This window comes from Lissotriton vulgaris, unplaced genomic scaffold, assembly GCF_964263255.1.
Source record: "Lissotriton vulgaris unplaced genomic scaffold, aLisVul1.2 SCAFFOLD_852, whole genome shotgun sequence".
NCBI classification, from domain to species: Eukaryota; Metazoa; Chordata; class Amphibia; order Caudata; family Salamandridae; genus Lissotriton; species Lissotriton vulgaris.
This window is the reverse complement of record NW_028252101.1, coordinates 485,974-506,319: the sequence shown is the minus strand read 5'-3', so window position 1 is coordinate 506,319 and position 20,346 is coordinate 485,974. Positions and strand designations below refer to the sequence as shown.

At 44.1% G+C, this 20,346-nt stretch overlaps 1 protein-coding gene across 3 annotated transcripts in view; it reads right to left on the bottom strand.

Annotated features, from left to right (window-relative positions):
- Positions 1-20,346, bottom strand: part of EMID1 (EMI domain containing 1) — a 451,838-nt gene that overhangs the window by 27,547 nt on the left and 403,945 nt on the right. For all 3 annotated transcript variants that reach the window (XM_086951002.1, XM_086951000.1, XM_086951001.1), the window contains exon 13: positions 18,087-18,131. In XM_086951002.1, coding sequence (XP_086807128.1) covers positions 18,087-18,131 — 45 coding nt within the window. The remainder of the gene's footprint in view (positions 1-18,086; positions 18,132-20,346) is intronic.

The window sequence follows — 20,346 nt, the reverse complement described above, 5'->3', positions numbered from 1 at the left end:
CTTGTCCAGCATGTGCAACACCAATGGGTATAAAAGTGGAAGATGCCTAGACTCCCCACCCGCACTGAAAGACACCCAGCTGAGAGTGACCTCGGAAGAGACTGGATAGCTGATCCCTGGAATAAGAAACATGATGGATGGAGTGGTACAGATGGAGTGTAATGAGAGAAGTGAGGAATGTAAATAATGGATGTAAATGTTTGGTCCTAGTGGGCCAGTTCTCTACTTTTATCTAGATTTATTTGAAATGCCAATTTATAGCCAAGTGACCAGGTTACTACTCACCTGAGTCACCAATTGGCCTTGAAAGCTCAGAGCACAAATCACTTAAGTGCTTTATTAAAGGTGCCAGTCAATGGAGAAAAATTATGCTTTTTACACAAAGTACCTTATGATGACTTGCTTGACTGGGTTTCACTCAATTTTGATGATTATAAATTTGATACACTCTTACTTTTGCGGGTACCAGGTAAGTCCGCCATTGTGTGGACCTAACTTTGCTGGCGGTATCATAAGTGTAGATTTCTCTTTGCACCATTAGACTGTGTTTACAAAGGGCTGAGGTGCAGAGAGATGATACAATTGTAACACAATGCCATCAGCAGTACGAGGCCCTCAAAATGGTCCACGCATGCAGACCAAGAAATGCATGAAGCCCAGAAAGAAACATCAAAATAAATGTTACCGAAAATCAATATCAAGTGCACCCTGTCAAAACTGGTCACCCTAAGGTACCGTTCAATATATCATGTTTCTGTCCTTATTAAATGTTAACCAATGGTAGACGACAGGCAGCCCAACATTAAACATTCCTCATTTCATTAGAAGTTTTTTTCAAAATAATATACTTAAGAAAAGATTTTTGAATGTCCAGATGACCTTAAGAGACATCAACCTCAATGTCATTAATTTAATTTAAACCTACAATTAATATTTTGCACCAGGAGCCACATCACTGTCAGCGCTTACTTACATTTAATAAGCATAGGTTGACTGGTCGCAATATCATTTTCAAAATATCAACCTGCAACAAAATCGGCTTCCAACTCCCACTATGTCACCCAGGTAATAGATGCGGAGTTAAGAATAGTACATTTAAATGTACTTATATATATTTACCTGGGCGATATACTTTAGTCGAAATACTACAGTGGGTGTAGATTGATATTATTGACTTCAATATTGTGACATACAATCATAAGAACTTAACAACATAGCTTAGTCGCAGAGAACATTCTTTTCAGAGTCTATACATTTAATGTACACTTAACATGATAATACATGCCTTATACCAGAAAAGAAATCACCAGTTGTCATTGAAAATAATGATTCCTCACAGTCATAAGAGATGGAAGACCATTTTTGTTGTAGGGCATTTGACAAATACATTATATGTATGCATTAATTATAGATATACACCCATTTTGTGAGATCTGTCACAGTGTGAGATGTCACCTCAGTCACAGCATCCATTAAATCATATAACATAACTCTTTGTACAGCTTAGATAACGCTTCCCAACTCCTGCTATTATACTATCTAGGACAAAAGCGAGAGGTTGGTTGTAATTCTGTTATATAACTTTGTTGGTACCCAGACATGGGGCATTACTTGACACCACCACTAAGATGGTGTTTACATTTACATTTAGGCACCGTAAGATGTACCTTTGCCCACAGCAAGATGGTGTTTGATACCATAAGAGACATCCCTCACAATCCAAATTAATATGTACCTAATTAAGATAACATCTTACACCATAGGAGACATGCCTCTTGCCATATATCACCTTATGACCAGAGCATGATAAGGTCATATGTCATAATGCTTCATCTGCACTGTGTGGTTTTTTAATGACCAGTATAATACATCTATAAGATAGCAGTATTGGTGTTATTTGCTAGAGTGAGGTGACATCTTACACTTAAGTGCTATCTGATATGTCAAGTTAGTTTATAGCTAGTGTGAGATTACACATTGTATGCCATGAACACACTGTAAAGGAGCTAAGCTTTCCATATCAGATTACCGCATTCTGAATGGCTATTGTCTTGGTTAATATCAACCTGGGAGCTCACATTTAGCTCAGAACACTCTAGGCTGCCCTAGGAAGATGCAGAAGGCTTTACAACCCTGATCTTTCTCATGTAGACCACAGGACTCTGTCCACCACCCCTCAAGGACTATAGATTCTGTCCTCTCTCTTAAATAAACAGCATTGTAAATTATTACATACACATTTAAGGAGGAAGAGAACCTGACTCTGGGATATACTATGAGGTACAGAAGGCCATGTTGTTCATCAGGAGCTTAGGATGCATACAAGTTTGATTGTGGATCACGGTTTGAGGGTGCAGAGGGAAAATTAATGATGTCTTAAGACACAGAATTATTCAAACCGGCGCTCTATATTTGAAGTCACAAATTTTGCTGGCACTAGATCAAGATTTTACTGAACAGAGGATGTATCTTGTTAATCAGAGGGTTGGACTTCACAATAGTTTATCAATGATTTAGAGACTTCAGGGTAAATAATGCTTTTGCTCTGAATTGAGTTTTTAAAAAACCGGAGAGTCTGATTTTTAAATTAGCCTTCCAGAAAGTAGAAGTGGTTTGTCTCTGGGTTAGTGTTTTAAGGAGCAGAAGAATTTGGTTCCTTATCGGGGCAGGTGTGTGGTTCCCTGTCATTGAAATACAAGGGTATTTTTGCAGGATTAAATACTAGTAAAAATAACTTACACATTGATAATGTGATATAACAGAAGTCAAGCGTACAGTGTAAACTACACGTTCATTGCCCAGAATATATCTTCATGCATTGTATGCTATAGGGTATAGCACAGTGTTCACTATCTTAGAAGTCTTTTGCTGCAGGAAGGGTTGGAAATCTTGTGTTGGCACACCGCAAAGTGTTGAAGCCCAATATGGAATTTTTTGCAAAAATGCTCATGGCACTCTGTTGCGGACTCTGGCAAAGTGCATCACAAACACCATTACCACAGATGGCCCATACTAAAGGGGAGAATTGTAGTGAAAGGAGCATCCATGTGATAACTGGAAATAAGGGTCATATAAAACATAAGATAGTCAAAGGCCATTTGGATGGCCTATAGCAGATAGGCAGGGTGTCCTACATCCTCTGACCCTCCACCTTTTACGCCCCAGGTTTCAAGCATTCTTTTTATCTCTATACATCTCTGTGTAAGTATGGTACTGCTGTGACAGACACATGTAACTAACGCCTTACAGAGGTTGAAAAACTTGTCACTAGAAGGGTTATTTTTTTATTTCTTATCCAAAAAAGACTTAACTAATTCCTACGGTCATAAGGAAGTTTGTGTCAGACGAAAATTATTGCTTATAGTCCTTACCTTAGCACTGTGGACCTCTTGTAATCTGTGGATTTCCATCGTTACATCTTTATGTTTACTGTATGGTGTTACTAAGTGGCATATATTTGTATTGCCTGGAAATTTCACAATAAAGAAAAGATGAACTTAAAAAAGATGATAAAGCACCCCCATAATAATGAACTGTGATATGGAGAATTGCTGTGGACTTTAAGCTGTGATTTCAGTGGGTCTATGATATAGGAATATGTGTGATTGTATCATGAAAACAATCACTTGGCATCTTGGTAAATGTAGGTTTAGCCGTGCCCAATGTCTCCCTGGTGGACAGAGTCAAACTCAGGATCGAACAAGGAAAGATGTATGATGATGATGTCTCTGGAAAAGCCTGTGCCATATACTTCTGATGGCACTCTCACTTCCATCAGTTGTGGATATTCTAAGCAATATATGTATATTTATTTGGTATAGTAGTCCTCAGGGCCTGAACAGTATATATATGAGACTGAGCTATGTTGATTTGACTTTTAGAAAATAATTCCTGGGTTCAGTTATTATAGAAGGTCTTTATCCATTTGGTAGAGATGTGTAATACAGATGTAATAAACTTTGGGGGAGATTAGGGGCCCCAGCTCTTTTAAGGCCTTAATGGATTGGTTAGTGAGTTTCTAAAGCACATTTGTACCCCAAGCTATCCTGTCGCTGGATTTTGTTCTGAATGAGAGAATGTTGGGGGTCGACCAAAGACTCCAACCTCGCCCCAAGAGGATGCTATGACACATAGGAGAAGGTTAAGGTTAGTTTTATGTTAACTCATCACTCTTCTTATGTGACTGTCTCACATTGTCAAATTGTGAGTCTCGTACCACCTAATGGTAGGGCTGGAAACTTTGTATGATAGCTTTTGAACAACAATATTGCATGCAGGGTCTAGACACGGGTGCCCTCATGCTAGTTTCCTGATATGAAAAAGGGTCCTATCTATGTTTTGATTGACCAGTGAATGAGGAGCTGCCAAGAGGCAATTGAAGAATGGGAGGGAGCACATAATCACTATGAAGATAACTATTGTAATCCTAAAGGAATTAGCAACCATCTAAGGCCAGTTTAGGGTTGAGGCAAAACCTAAGAACCTATTGACAAGACTGAGTATTGCTTCTGGATGAAACCGTAAGAGCATCAGAATCAGCTCAGCCTGTGCAACTGCACCATGAGTAACACATTCTTTCTTTGTAGAATGCCATGCTCTGGTTCTAACCATATAGAAATGAGCAATGCGCCTAACCTCCACTTTATATAGTTTTCCCTGCTGAAAAATATACTGAGAGAAAGATTTCTTCATTGAGTTTAAATTCTGGTAACACCATGTTAACAACATGATAGAGTGAATTGTTAATACCAACTGAGGCACAGAGGGCCTTTAGATCTTGTATGCACCTAGCAGACATCAATATATTTGTCAAATGATGTCTGCTTAGACTAGGTTCTCGTCGCACTTAGAATAGGCAACTTGAAGGGGAGAGAGATACAATTGACCACCGTGCAACAGAAACTGGTTCTCATGGTCTATTCCTGCAAATGCCAGTGCTTAGAAGGCAGGTTTTAGTGAGGTCTGCATGGAAGCCTCACTCTGTTGCATGTCTGGAAATAGATATTAAATCATCCAAAGAGTAGATGATCCATTTAATGTCTATAGGTAAAGCTGAGTCATGAACAGTCAGGCACTTGCTTTTGTACTGTGATCGGGCGAATGAGTAGCTGAAAAGATGTCATCGAAGTATTATAACTAGAGAAGTATTGCTGCGGTGAAACCTTACAATAAGGTAGAAAGATCTATGTAGCTAACCATAAGCTAAGCGGCTTTTCAGTTTCATGATTCACCGTTAAGAGAGCAATATTAACTAAACCTGTTTGCTTAAAGGAGAAATGTCAATTTGAAGAAACTCCTGGTGGGAATGACTCCGCAGCACCATATACCAGTATCAACTTTGAAGTGATAATGTTGTGTGGATAAAATAGTGGGACATTGAAAGGGTATTAACTGCAGGGTTTCCCACTTTGTTTCATCAACATTTTTTAGTATTGAAACTTAGAGTGGGCTTTAAGCGAGTGTTGGAACTGTAATGAAAAATGGGTGATTTGTATAATTAGTTTGCCCCTTAGTCAAAGATATCTGGGCAAAGTTACTGGAATAAACAACACATCTATAGGGAAAAAGTTAGACTCAAGAGACAGACATAGCCCTGACATTTAAGATTAGGCAATTTTTTAACTTAAAATTAACTGATTTAAGGATATTAATCTATTGCATTCCCGTTGCGTCACATTGGCCATTTGTGCATGGCCATCCTGGCTCTCTTACTTGTTCACTTGAAATAACTTTGGCTGGATTTGTTGGTTATTGCCCCTGACTGAATTTCAAGTAATTGGAATTTCATTACAAGATCGGAGGCTATCATAATGCAGAAATCTTCTATTGCTGCTCCAACATGAAGCTCTTTAAAGAACATTAATACATCAGAAAACATTAGAATGTCCAGTGAATTCAACTATCCAGTCATCATCCTCTTTTCATTGGCTGCTCCACCACAGATAAGTGCTTATGATATTGTCATGTTTCTTTTGCTGCGCATTCAGATAGAGCGGATTATTTCCTAAATCGAAGCCCTTTACCTTTGTCCCTTTGAAGGTACAATTCCAGATGCAGATAGAAAAATTCCAGTTCTATAAACCTGATCGCCCTCTTCGATCAAGTAACCAACTGCTATTAAAATCCCCGCTCATTAAGAAGACCATGCAAGGTGGCCGTGCCCTCTCCCTTATGGGGCCAACCTTGTGGAATAAACTGCCCCTTAGTCTCAGACAAAACACCAATCACATATCCTTCAGGAAAACGCTCAAAACAACCTTGTTCCTGGAAGAATAATGGCCCATAGCTCATCTACAGAGGTACAAACCTTACCATCCCGGCGTGCAAAGCGCGGAGATACCCCATTGGGGTCGATTCTGGCGCGATATAAGAAACTAAATAAATAAATAAATGTTGGCCTATCCTCTGCCTGATTGAGATCTTTTTAGTCCATTTAAACTGGGCTGATGGATTAATAGTTCAATGAGAACGGATTGTTACCAAGCAAGGTTAAGTTGGCTCTTGTCTTTAGGGGTACATCCTTGTCCTTTCTGCACATAAGCCTGTCTGTTATATCGCTATGGAGCCTACCAATCCCCAGGTTCTTCCTGCAGTTAATCTGAGGGGAGATTTCTTTAGGAATGTTTTGGAAGACGAACTTAGGTCCTGTGTGAGAGAGGCACAGGACGCCGCTCTTGCCAAGTAGAGGGGGACACCCTCTCAGATCAGAATTATTTTTCCTTCTCTGAAGGGGACTCCGCTTCTTTCTCTGATGCTTGTAAAAGGGGTAATGCTTCCCAGCAGAGGAAGCATATTGAGGATTGCAAAACCACACCTATGGTGCAGGTAATCCTGTGCGCTACAATGGAGGATGGTGCTCATAGCAGCACAAAAGGCAGAGGCTACCATGACGGGGTGCAGAGAAAGGTTGCCCATGGCGGCATTCTTAGAAAGAGTAAGTTTGATGGCACAACGGAGTTGGGGGATGGTCAGGAAACTCTGGAATATGATGATATGGAATGGGACAAATATTTTTTAACCCAAAAAAGAGTTCTGATCTCTTGGAGTTTAGATGATGATTTAGAACAGGTCTCTACCTCTGCTAAAGTAAAAGACCCCTTCAGGGGAAAAGTTTAATCCTACCATGATAAGACATCCACGGAGTGCGGAATGGTGGCCAACTGGCCATGTAACCAAATTCTTAAAGCTTTGGGACAGGAAGTCTTTGGACAAAGATACCTGCAATTTGCTCTGGGTGGAGTGCCCTAGACCTTCTACTGGTGACACAATCTGTTCTACTCTCAACCTGGATCCTGAGCTCATAGCCGTTTTGTTTAAGCTTGGCAGGGATCCGAGGAAGATGATCGAGAAGTGCCAGAGACAATGTCAAGATTCTTTGACTAGCGTTCTTGATATGGACGAAAAGGCTAGGATAAAAAATGACAGGTTGATTGTAGGTCTGTTGAGAGGTTGGGCACAACGCACCATTTGTATGCTGGGAATGCAAGCCTAATTGGATGAGAGGAGGAAGACAGTCCTAATGATGATGAATACCAGCTGCCTTTGGCCAATAGAAAGGACATGGGAGATCCGAAGGGACTGATTTTTGGGGAAAGCTTTGTCAAGTCCCAATGAAAATATGTTTTGACCTTTACTGCATTCAGCAAGGTTCAAACCAAGAGTCTTCCGCTCAAGGGCTGTTGTTGGACGGCCTGGAAGGAGGGGACTGGCTGTCAGCCATGGTTCATTCATGTTACAATATTATACCCAGTATGCCAGAAACCATGGCGGTTACAATAGGGGCTACCACTCCGAGACAAGCTTTTACCCTCAGAAAGGGAGAAATTCAAGATCCCATGGTGGAAGATTGAGGCCTTAGGGCCCCGGATCTCAAGTTGAGCTCTATTGGTTTTTCCAATGTAAAAGTTGGGGGGAAGGTTGAGATTCTTCATCCACAATTGGGAGAGAATTTAAGAAAAATATATATTTTTAAACATGTTAACTGCTTAGCAGATTTTATTGATTGATATTTTTGGCATCATGTGCTTGTAGATTAATTTTGAGTTTTTATTTCCAGGTAACTCTTTGTAAGGATTGGCAGAAAAATAAGTTATCTTGTTTTGTTGCACCTTAAAGAGGATGAAGACTGTGTGCACTGGAAATTTATAGTCACTGTACATTCTAATGTTTTATGATGTATTAATGTTCTTTAAAGGGCTGCATGTTGGGGCAGCAATCAAAGGTTATTGCATAATGTTAGCCCTCGTTGTCTTAAATGAAATCAAGATTCTCTTTGCATGTTAATGGGTGAATTACCATTCTCTGCAAGATGATTGGTGTGTACAAAATGAAATTCCTTATCATATGTGATACCGGTATTGTGACTGGGGGCTGGAAATGTTTTGGTGGATTGCAAAATAGTTGATACTTTTGTTGGTGACCTAGTACAAATGGTGATAGTGAAAGGAGCAAATTTTTTGCACTAAAGAAGTATGACTCTCCAGAGTTGGAGCAAAGGCAGAGCTCCGGGGAAGTTAATGTAACTGCTTTACCTTTGTTAAGCTCCAGGTTCCTTGGATTTGCCCCTACAGTCCTTGGTAACTGGGAGAATAGGCCAAAAAAGAGACTATGGTTGCGGAAAGCTTGGGACACATAATGGCCCTGGCCAAGAAATAATGAGGATTTACAAAAAGGGGGTGGTGATGAACAGAGTGTCTGAGTTAAACAGACCACTCTTACCCAGTCCAAAGATCAGGGCTTGATCCATCACCGTTATTTATCTCACTGCCCCATCCCAGCTCAGAACCTGGCTATATGCAAATCAGTCTGTCCCTGGCCCAGTGCATCATGGGAACAGGGCAGACTAAACTATCAAGCCAATTCTTCACCAGAAAGGAGACAAGCTACCGGGGACCGGTTTCTGGCATTTCAGCCTTCTTCGGCCCGGCTTGCTTGAATCCTGATTGAGCAGTGAGAAAGGGACTCATGTCTGAGTATACCCTGCCACACCTATAGTGGCCAAAAACGATTTACAAAAAGGGGGTGGTGATGAACAGAGTGTCTGAGTTAAACAGACCACTCTTACCCAGTCCAAAGATCAGGGCTTGATCCATCACCGTTATTTATCTCACTGCCCCATCCCAGCTCAGAACCTGGCTATATGCAAATCAGTCTGTCCCTGGCCCAGTGCATCATGGGAACAGGGCAGACTAAACTACCAAGCCAATTCTTCACCAGAAAGGAGACAAGCTACCGGGGACCGGTTTCTGGCATTTCAGCCTTCTTCGGCCCGGCTTGCTTGAATCCTGATGGAGCAGTGAGAAAGGGACTCATGTCTGAGTATACCCTGCCACACCTATAGTGGCCAAAAACGATTTACAAAAAGGGGGTGGTGATGAACAGAGTGTCTGAGTTAAACAGACCACTCTTACCCAGTCCAAAGATCAGGGCTTGATCCATCACCGTTATTTATCTCACTGCCCCATCCCAGCTCAGAACCTGGCTATATGCAAATCAGTCTGTCCCTGGCCCAGTGCATCATGGGAACAGGGCAGACTAAACTACCAAGCCAATTCTTCACCAGAAAGGAGACAAGCTACCGGGGACCGGTTTCTGGCATTTCAGCCTTCTTCGGCCCGGCTTGCTTGAATCCTGATGGAGCAGTGAGAAAGGGACTCATGTCTGAGTATACCCTGCCACACCTATAGTGGCCAAAAACGATTTACAAAAAGGGGGTGGTGATGAACAGAGTGTCTGAGTTAAACAGACCACTCTTACCCAGTCCAAAGATCAGGGCTTGATCCATCACCGTTATTTATCTCACTGCCCCATCCCAGCTCAGAACCTGGCTATATGCAAATCAGTCTGTCCCTGGCCCAGTGCATCATGGGAACAGGGCAGACTAAACTACCAAGCCAATTCTTCACCAGAAAGGAGACAAGCTACCGGGGACCGGTTTCTGGCATTTCAGCCTTCTTCGGCCCGGCTTGCTTGAATCCTGATGGAGCAGTGAGAAAGGGACTCATGTCTGAGTATACCCTGCCACACCTATAGTGGCCAAAAACGATTTACAAAAAGGGGGTGGTGATGAACAGAGTGTCTGAGTTAAACAGACCACTCTTACCCAGTCCAAAGATCAGGGCTTGATCCATCACCGTTATTTATCTCACTGCCCCATCCCAGCTCAGAACCTGGCTATATGCAAATCAGTCTGTCCCTGGCCCAGTGCATCATGGGAACAGGGCAGACTAAACTACCAAGCCAATTCTTCACCAGAAAGGAGACAAGCTACCGGGGACCGGTTTCTGGCATTTCAGCCTTCTTCGGCCCGGCTTGCTTGAATCCTGATGGAGCAGTGAGAAAGGGACTCATGTCTGAGTATACCCTGCCACACCTATAGTGGCCAAAAACGATTTACAAAAAGGGGGTGGTGATGAACAGAGTGTCTGAGTTAAACAGACCACTCTTACCCAGTCCAAAGATCAGGGCTTGATCCATCACCGTTATTTATCTCACTGCCCCATCCCAGCTCAGAACCTGGCTATATGCAAATCAGTCTGTCCCTGGCCCAGTGCATCATGGGAACAGGGCAGACTAAACTACCAAGCCAATTCTTCACCAGAAAGGAGACAAGCTACCGGGGGCCGGTTTCTGGCATTTCAGCCTTCTTCGGCCCGGCTTGCTTGAATCCTGATGGAGCAGTGAGAAAGGGACTCATGTCTGAGTATACCCTGCCACACCTATAGTGGCCAAAAACGATTTACAAAAAGGGGGTGGTGATGAACAGAGTGTCTGAGTTAAACAGACCACTCTTACCCAGTCCAAAGATCAGGGCTTGATCCATCACCGTTATTTATCTCACTGCCCCATCCCAGCTCAGAACCTGGCTATATGCAAATCAGTCTGTCCCTGGCCCAGTGCATCATGGGAACAGGGCAGACTAAACTACCAAGCCAATTCTTCACCAGAAAGGAGACAAGCTACCGGGGACCGGTTTCTGGCATTTCAGCCTTCTTCGGCCCGGCTTGCTTGAATCCTGATGGAGCAGTGAGAAAGGGACTCATGTCTGAGTATACCCTGCCACACCTATAGTGGCCAAAAACGATTTACAAAAAGGGGGTGGTGATGAACAGAGTGTCTGAGTTAAACAGACCACTCTTACCCAGTCCAAAGATCAGGGCTTGATCCATCACCGTTATTTATCTCACTGCCCCATCCCAGCTCAGAACCTGGCTATATGCAAATCAGTCTGTCCCTGGCCCAGTGCATCATGGGAACAGGGCAGACTAAACTACCAAGCCAATTCTTCACCAGAAAGGAGACAAGCTACCGGGGACCGGTTTCTGGCATTTCAGCCTTCTTCGGCCCGGCTTGCTTGAATCCTGATGGAGCAGTGAGAAAGGGACTCATGTCTGAGTATACCCTGCCACACCTATAGTGGCCAAAAACGATTTACAAAAAGGGGGTGGTGATGAACAGAGTGTCTGAGTTAAACAGACCACTCTTACCCAGTCCAAAGATCAGGGCTTGATCCATCACCGTTATTTATCTCACTGCCCCATCCCAGCTCAGAACCTGGCTATATGCAAATCAGTCTGTCCCTGGCCCAGTGCATCATGGGAACAGGGCAGACTAAACTACCAAGCCAATTCTTCACCAGAAAGGAGACAAGCTACCGGGGACCGGTTTCTGGCATTTCAGCCTTCTTCGGCCCGGCTTGCTTGAATCCTGATGGAGCAGTGAGAAAGGGACTCATGTCTGAGTATACCCTGCCACACCTATAGTGGCCAAAAACGATTTACAAAAAGGGGGTGGTGATGAACAGAGTGTCTGAGTTAAACAGACCACTCTTACCCAGTCCAAAGATCAGGGCTTGATCCATCACCGTTATTTATCTCACTGCCCCATCCCAGCTCAGAACCTGGCTATATGCAAATCAGTCTGTCCCTGGCCCAGTGCATCATGGGAACAGGGCAGACTAAACTACCAAGCCAATTCTTCACCAGAAAGGAGACAAGCTACCGGGGACCGGTTTCTGGCATTTCAGCCTTCTTCGGCCCGGCTTGCTTGAATCCTGATGGAGCAGTGAGAAAGGGACTCATGTCTGAGTATACCCTGCCACACCTATAGTGGCCAAAAACGATTTACAAAAAGGGGGTGGTGATGAACAGAGTGTCTGAGTTAAACAGACCACTCTTACCCAGTCCAAAGATCAGGGCTTGATCCATCACCGTTATTTATCTCACTGCCCCATCCCAGCTCAGAACCTGGCTATATGCAAATCAGTCTGTCCCTGGCCCAGTGCATCATGGGAACAGGGCAGACTAAACTACCAAGCCAATTCTTCACCAGAAAGGAGACAAGCTACCGGGGACCGGTTTCTGGCATTTCAGCCTTCTTCGGCCTGGCTTGCTTGAATCCTGATGGAGCAGTGAGAAAGGGACTCATGTCAGTGTAAGAATTGGCTTTTGTAGTTTGGTTTGCCCTGTTCCCATCATGCACTGGGACAGGAACAGACTAATTTGCATACAGCCAGGTTCTGAAACTGGGATGGTGCAGTGAGCTAAAAAACGGTGTTGGATCTAGCCCTGATCTCTTGACTGGGTGAGAGTATTCTGTTTAATTCAGAGACTCTGTCCCTCACCACCCCTTGTTGTAAATATTTTTGTCCACCCTAAGCGTGGAAGGGTATACTCAGATGTGAGTCCCTTGCTCATTGCACCATCAGGATTCAAGCAAGCCGGGCCGAAGACGGCTGAAATGCCAGAAACCGGTCCCCGGTAGCTTGTTTCCTTCCCAGTGTAAGAATTGGCTTTTGTAGTTTGGTTTGCCCTGTTCCCATCATGCACTGGGACAGGAACAGACTAATTTGCATACAGCCAGGTTCTGAAACTGGGATGGTGCAGTGAGCTAAAAAACGGTGTTGGATCTAGCCCTGATCTCTTGACTGGGTGAGAGTATTCTGTTTAATTCAGAGACTCTGTCCCTCACCACCCCTTGTTGTAAATATTTTTGTCCACCCTAAGCGTGGAAGGGTATACTCAGATGTGAGTCCCTTGCTCATTGCACCATCAGGATTCAAGCAAGCCGGGCCGAAGACGGCTGAAATGCCAGAAACCGGTCCCCGGTAGCTTGTTTCCTTCCCAGTGTAAGAATTGGCTTTTGTAGTTTGGTTTGCCCTGTTCCCATCATGCACTGGGACAGGAACAGACTAATTTGCATACAGCCAGGTTCTGAAACTGGGATGGTGCAGTGAGCTAAAAAACGGTGTTGGATCTAGCCCTGATCTCTTGACTGGGTGAGAGTATTCTGTTTAATTCAGAGACTCTGTCCCTCACCACCCCTTGTTGTAAATATTTTTGTCCACCCTAAGCGTGGAAGGGTATACTCAGATGTGAGTCCCTTGCTCATTGCACCATCAGGATTCAAGCAAGCCGGGCCGAAGACGGCTGAAATGCCAGAAACCGGTCCCCGGTAGCTTGTTTCCTTCCCAGTGTAAGAATTGGCTTTTGTAGTTTGGTTTGCCCTGTTCCCATCATGCACTGGGACAGGAACAGACTAATTTGCATACAGCCAGGTTCTGAAACTGGGATGGTGCAGTGAGCTAAAAAACGGTGTTGGATCTAGCCCTGATCTCTTGACTGGGTGAGAGTATTCTGTTTAATTCAGAGACTCTGTCCCTCACCACCCCTTGTTGTAAATATTTTTGTCCACCCTAAGCGTGGATGGGTATACTCAGATGTGAGTCCCTTGCTCATTGCACCATCAGGATTCAAGCAAGCCGGGCCGAAGACGGCTGAAATGCCAGAAACCGGTCCCCGGTAGCTTGTTTCCTTCCCAGTGTAAGAATTGGCTTTTGTAGTTTGGTTTGCCCTGTTCCCATCATGCACTGGGACAGGAACAGACTAATTTGCATACAGCCAGGTTCTGAAACTGGGATGGTGCAGTGAGCTAAAAAACGGTGTTGGATCTAGCCCTGATCTCTTGACTGGGTGAGAGTATTCTGTTTAATTCAGAGACTCTGTCCCTCACCACCCCTTGTTGTAAATATTTTTGTCCACCCTAAGCGTGGAAGGGTATACTCAGATGTGAGTCCCTTGCTCATTGCACCATCAGGATTCAAGCAAGCCGGGCCGAAGACGGCTGAAATGCCAGAAACCGGTCCCCGGTAGCTTGTTTCCTTCCCAGTGTAAGAATTGGCTTTTGTAGTTTGGTTTGCCCTGTTCCCATCATGCACTGGGACAGGAACAGACTAATTTGCATACAGCCAGGTTCTGAAACTGGGATGGTGCAGTGAGCTAAAAAACGGTGTTGGATCTAGCCCTGATCTCTTGACTGGGTGAGAGTATTCTGTTTAATTCAGAGACTCTGTCCCTCACCACCCCTTGTTGTAAATATTTTTGTCCACCCTAAGCGTGGAAGGGTATACTCAGATGTGAGTCCCTTGCTCATTGCACCATCAGGATTCAAGCAAGCCGGGCCGAAGACGGCTGAAATGCCAGAAACCGGTCCCCGGTAGCTTGTTTCCTTCCCAGTGTAAGAATTGGCTTTTGTAGTTTGGTTTGCCCTGTTCCCATCATGCACTGGGACAGGAACAGACTAATTTGCATACAGCCAGGTTCTGAAACTGGGATGGTGCAGTGAGCTAAAAAACGGTGTTGGATCTAGCCCTGATCTCTTGACTGGGTGAGAGTATTCTGTTTAATTCAGAGACTCTGTCCCTCACCACCCCTTGTTGTAAATATTTTTGTCCACCCTAAGCGTGGAAGGGTATACTCAGATGTGAGTCCCTTGCTCATTGCACCATCAGGATTCAAGCAAGCCGGGCCGAAGACGGCTGAAATGCCAGAAACCGGTCCCCGGTAGCTTGTTTCCTTCCCAGTGTAAGAATTGGCTTTTGTAGTTTGGTTTGCCCTGTTCCCATCATGCACTGGGACAGGAACAGACTAATTTGCATACAGCCAGGTTCTGAAACTGGGATGGTGCAGTGAGCTAAAAAACGGTGTTGGATCTAGCCCTGATCTCTTGACTGGGTGAGAGTATTCTGTTTAATTCAGAGACTCTGTCCCTCACCACCCCTTGTTGTAAATATTTTTGTCCACCCTAAGCGTGGAAGGGTATACTCAGATGTGAGTCCCTTGCTCATTGCACCATCAGGATTCAAGCAAGCCGGGCCGAAGACGGCTGAAATGCCAGAAACCGGTCCCCGGTAGCTTGTTTCCTTCCCAGTGTAAGAATTGGCTTTTGTAGTTTGGTTTGCCCTGTTCCCATCATGCACTGGGACAGGAACAGACTAATTTGCATACAGCCAGGTTCTGAAACTGGGATGGTGCAGTGAGCTAAAAACGGTGTTGGATCTAGCCCTGATCTCTTGACTGGGTGAGAGTATTCTGTTTAATTCAGAGACTCTGTCCCTCACCACCCCTTGTTGTAAATATTTTTGTCCACCCTAAGCGTGGAAGGGTATACTCAGATGTGAGTCCCTTGCTCATTGCACCATCAGGATTCAAGCAAGCCGGGCCGAAGACGGCTGAAATGCCAGAAACCGGTCCCCGGTAGCTTGTTTCCTTCCCAGTGTAAGAATTGGCTTTTGTAGTTTGGTTTGCCCTGTTCCCATCATGCACTGGGACAGGAACAGACTAATTTGCATACAGCCAGGTTCTGAAACTGGGATGGTGCAGTGAGCTAAAAAATGGTGTTGGATCTAGCCCTGATCTCTTGACTGGGTGAGAGTATTCTGTTTAATTCAGAGACTCTGTCCCTCACCACCCCTTGTTGTAAATATTTTTGTCCACCCTAAGCGTGGAAGGGTATACTCAGATGTGAGTCCCTTGCTCATTGCACCATCAGGATTCAAGCAAGCCGGGCCGAAGACGGCTGAAATGCCAGAAACCGGTCCCCGGTAGCTTGTTTCCTTCCCAGTGTAAGAATTGGCTTTTGTAGTTTGGTTTGCCCTGTTCCCATCATGCACTGGGACAGGAACAGACTAATTTGCATACAGCCAGGTTCTGAAACTGGGATGGTGCAGTGAGCTAAAAAACGGTGTTGGATCTAGCCCTGATCTCTTGACTGGGTGAGAGTATTCTGTTTAATTCAGAGACTCTGTCCCTCACCACCCCTTGTTGTAAATATTTTTGTCCACCCTAAGCGTGGAAGGGTATACTCAGATGTGAGTCCCTTGCTCATTGCACCATCAGGATTCAAGCAAGCCGGGCCGAAGACGGCTGAAATGCCAGAAACCGGTCCCCGGTAGCTTGTTTCCTTCCCAGTGTAAGAATTGGCTTTTGTAGTTTGGTTTGCCCTGTTCCCATCATGCACTGGGACAGGAACAGACTAATTTGCATACAGCCAGGTTCTGAAACTGGGATGGTGCAGTGAGCTAAAAAACGGTGTTGGATCTAGCCCTGATCTCTTGACTGGGTGAGAGTATTCTGTTTAATTCAGAGACTCTGTCCCTCACCACCCCTTGTTGTAAATATTTTTGTCCACCCTAAGCGTGGAAGGGTATACTCAGATGTGAGTCCCTTGCTCATTGCACCATCAGGATTCAAGCAAGCCGGGCCGAAGACGGCTGAAATGCCAGAAACCGGTCCCCGGTAGCTTGTTTCCTTCCCAGTGTAAGAATTGGCTTTTGTAGTTTGGTTTGCCCTGTTCCCATCATGCACTGGGACAGGAACAGACTAATTTGCATACAGCCAGGTTCTGAAACTGGGATGGTGCAGTGAGCTAAAAAACGGTGTTGGATCTAGCCCTGATCTCTTGACTGGGTGAGAGTATTCTGTTTAATTCAGAGACTCTGTCCCTCACCACCCCTTGTTGTAAATATTTTTGTCCACCCTAAGCGTGGAAGGGTATACTCAGATGTGAGTCCCTTGCTCATTGCACCATCAGGATTCAAGCAAGCCGGGCCGAAGACGGCTGAAATGCCAGAAACCGGTCCCCGGTAGCTTGTTTCCTTCCCAGTGTAAGAATTGGCTTTTGTAGTTTGGTTTGCCCTGTTCCCATCATGCACTGGGACAGGAACAGACTAATTTGCATACAGCCAGGTTCTGAAACTGGATGGTGCAGTGAGCTAAAAAACGGTGTTGGATCTAGCCCTGATCTCTTGACTGGGTGAGAGTATTCTGCTTAATTCAGAGACTCTGTCCCTCACCACCCCCTGTTGCAAGAAATAATGAGGCCTGGTTGATATTGACCCCTTGAATGTGTGCGAATCATGGACTCCTGGAAGACTTCATCAGTACTTCTGATCTGATCTGGCAATCGTAATATTAATTTTGTTCAATGATAATGTGCTTAGTGTGTATGAGAGGTCTGCAGCGTATAAAGAGGTTAGTGAAAGGAATTGGTTTGTACTATAGAAAAGCTACGGTTTGCATTTATACGCATTTGTGTTATAAGACAGGATTTCAAAGTACACCAGGAAGCTTGTAACAAAAGAAATATATTATAGAAGGATTTAGGGTACTTCATTGGTAAGGTGGCCTTATAATACAGTGTAATTGGGATACCGGTGAAATAGGACTGGTTTAGAGTGTCTGAGTTAGGAGAGGGAGGCATGTTTTACTCTTCAGAGATACAGTACATGTAGGGGTGGAGCAGGATGTAATGCTACTGTTACCAGTTAAGGGATGCTGTGATGGTAGGCTGAGATGGATTACCGTGTTGTTGCTACGGGAGGGTCCAATGTTAGCCCACTATATCAGCAGGGAATTGTCTGATGTTGCGGTGAAAAATCAATAAAATCATTTTATAAAAAATTAAAAATTAAAATACTGGGGTAAAGGAGACAGATTTATGTCTTACATTATACTAATTTAGTAGTTAGAGGGCTAGATTGGAATGCTGATGCAAAAGAGAGGGAGGTCTATAGTATTTCACTACTTTGGAAGAGGAAGGGATGGATTACAAAGCACAGGTAAAGGCGGGAGGGCTCGTTGAACAGTTCTCTGTTTATTGTAGAGATATGAATGGATCATCATGTTAGAGAAGGTTGTGGTCTATGTCTCACAGTTCAAGGTTTTGACAGCTGGACCAGGTGCTGGGGTGTAGACGTCTAGACAGAGGTCTCAGCAAAACAACCTGAACATAAAATAGGTACACCTTACCGGCTGGCCTCTGTCGCCCTGCTCCCCCTTCACGCCAGGCTCACCCTAAAACAGAAACATTCATTATCACAGGGGGCTAGGAGGGGCAAGAAGAGGAAGGCAGTATATACTGAGGGAAAAGTAACAGAGAGTGAGGAGCACATGAGAGAGAAGCAGTGAGTGAATGTCAGGGAGACAGGTTGGGCTGAAAAATGGAGTGAGCAGAACCATAAAGAGAGAGATTCGTGAATAGGATAGAAATTTGAGCAGAGGATTAGAATGGGCAAAGACTGCAGAAGCAAAACAGCATGTGGAAATGAATGAGGATAGAGTGTAGACAACAGAAAGAGGACCTGGAGAAATAGCAATTGGCAAAAGATAGTGAGACCGTTGAAAAGAGTATAGAAAGTGCAATCAAAACAAGAAGGAAGGGAAAAATCAGTAAACAGTGACAGAAAATTAAAAAGCAAGACTGCCAAAGACACTGTTCTAGAGCGATTATTCGAAAGAGGGAAACAGGGTGAATGAGATACTTGTAATAAAATTAAGCAGGGAAAAGAAAAATGAAGGGAAAGAGGAATCTATGTAATTAGCTACACGTGGAACAATTACCTCTCTGGTGATTCCTGTAGGCTTAGTCCTTGCACTTATTTCCTCACATCTGGTTAGGACCTACTTGCAGTTTGAGATGGGAGCGGAAACAAGCTTCTCTAATGAATCGTGTCACTTTGAAACATGCCTGAAACCCCAGCAGGGTAATCCTTAAGTGTTCCTGAGCTCTAGTGAGGCAGTTCACTCAGTTCCTACATGGTTTTCAAGCATGCTTGTGTTTTAAGGGCATGGGTTGGTGGGTATAGTGACGGTTGAAACAAGAGTCAAGTGTACCCGAATCCCTCTGAAGGTATTTTTCCTGTGCTGCATCCTTATTTTCCATATTCTTAATTGGCTGAGAATATTCCTCAAGTAAATCGGTTCCAGAGACTCTTCTGCCCAAAGACTACATATTTTCTGAAAGATGCACCAAGAGACTAACAAAAAGCATGAGGAGAGGCCCATGTTGCTGTAATAACACTTTCTGTAATGGGTATGTATCTACCGAAGGCCGCTGATAATTTATTTTCTCTGGTGGAATGAGAATAAAGTCTTGGATAGACCAGAGCACCATCATTTCATAAGACCATAAAATATGAGATGTTATTTCCTTGGGATTCATGTATTTTTTTTATGCAGGATGCCTATCACAGGTGATAAATTATTGGTGATAATTTATTTGGCAGATGTTCAAAAGCATACCTGAGCTTCCAGGTAACATTGTAATGCACAATAGAATTGTACATGTTATCATCTAAGAAAAGCAGAAGATTTAGGCAGTTTCCTGATGTAACTGCAATTCCAGTGGAGCCGTTGGAAGAAAGAAAGGACCCATCCACACATTGAAGAGTAAACAATCAAATGTCAAGGTGACAAGATGTATTGCCTTGTGGTCTATAACATGGCTGGTACACAATAAAGGAATATTCCTGTTTACCTCACCATGTTGGGTTAATTCTTTATGTGTGCCTCCTCTGAAGACACAGCATATTCTGGTGATGAGGATAACTTTCAAAAAGATAAAGATGCTGCTGAGCTGACTTTCAAAAAGATACAAGAGATGTCAAGAAGAGGCTTCTAAACAAAGGCTGATTCGACACACACCCATCAGAAGCAGCAGTCTATGTTGGCTGTTGATGAGGAGGAGCATGGGAAGCGTGCGACCTCTATCGCTGTAAAGAGCTGGAGTGGCGAGGCACTACTGCATCGGATAGAGTCATGACCCGTTGCCTAGTGAGGAAGGTGGTCTTTCTCCTACATTCCAGGAGGAGTGCTGTGGGACTGGCTACTTTTGGAGCCCTCTATTCCACCCACAAGAGGTGTCAGCCATTGGCTGCTGAGATGGCTCTCAGAGAAGTGGGCCGAAATGGTACTTCTGCAAGCAGTGTGTATTCAAAATGGGCATATCATTATAAGTATCGGTACAGTTATATCAGGGCTGTACTATTAGGATGCGAGGGTGTCTTCTTGCTTCTTGTGTCGTCAGTTGTTTGTATATGCATTTATAAAAAATGCTCCTCGGTCTGTGCCCAGATGTACATAGTGGATTCCACTTCTACTGACCATTTAACGCCTTCGATGCTCATGACGGAACGGTTTCGTCATGACCACGCCCATTTTCATTAGGGCTCAGCACCGGCGGCGAATCTGGACCGCACGGATGTGGTTAATTGTGAGTAGCTTTACAATT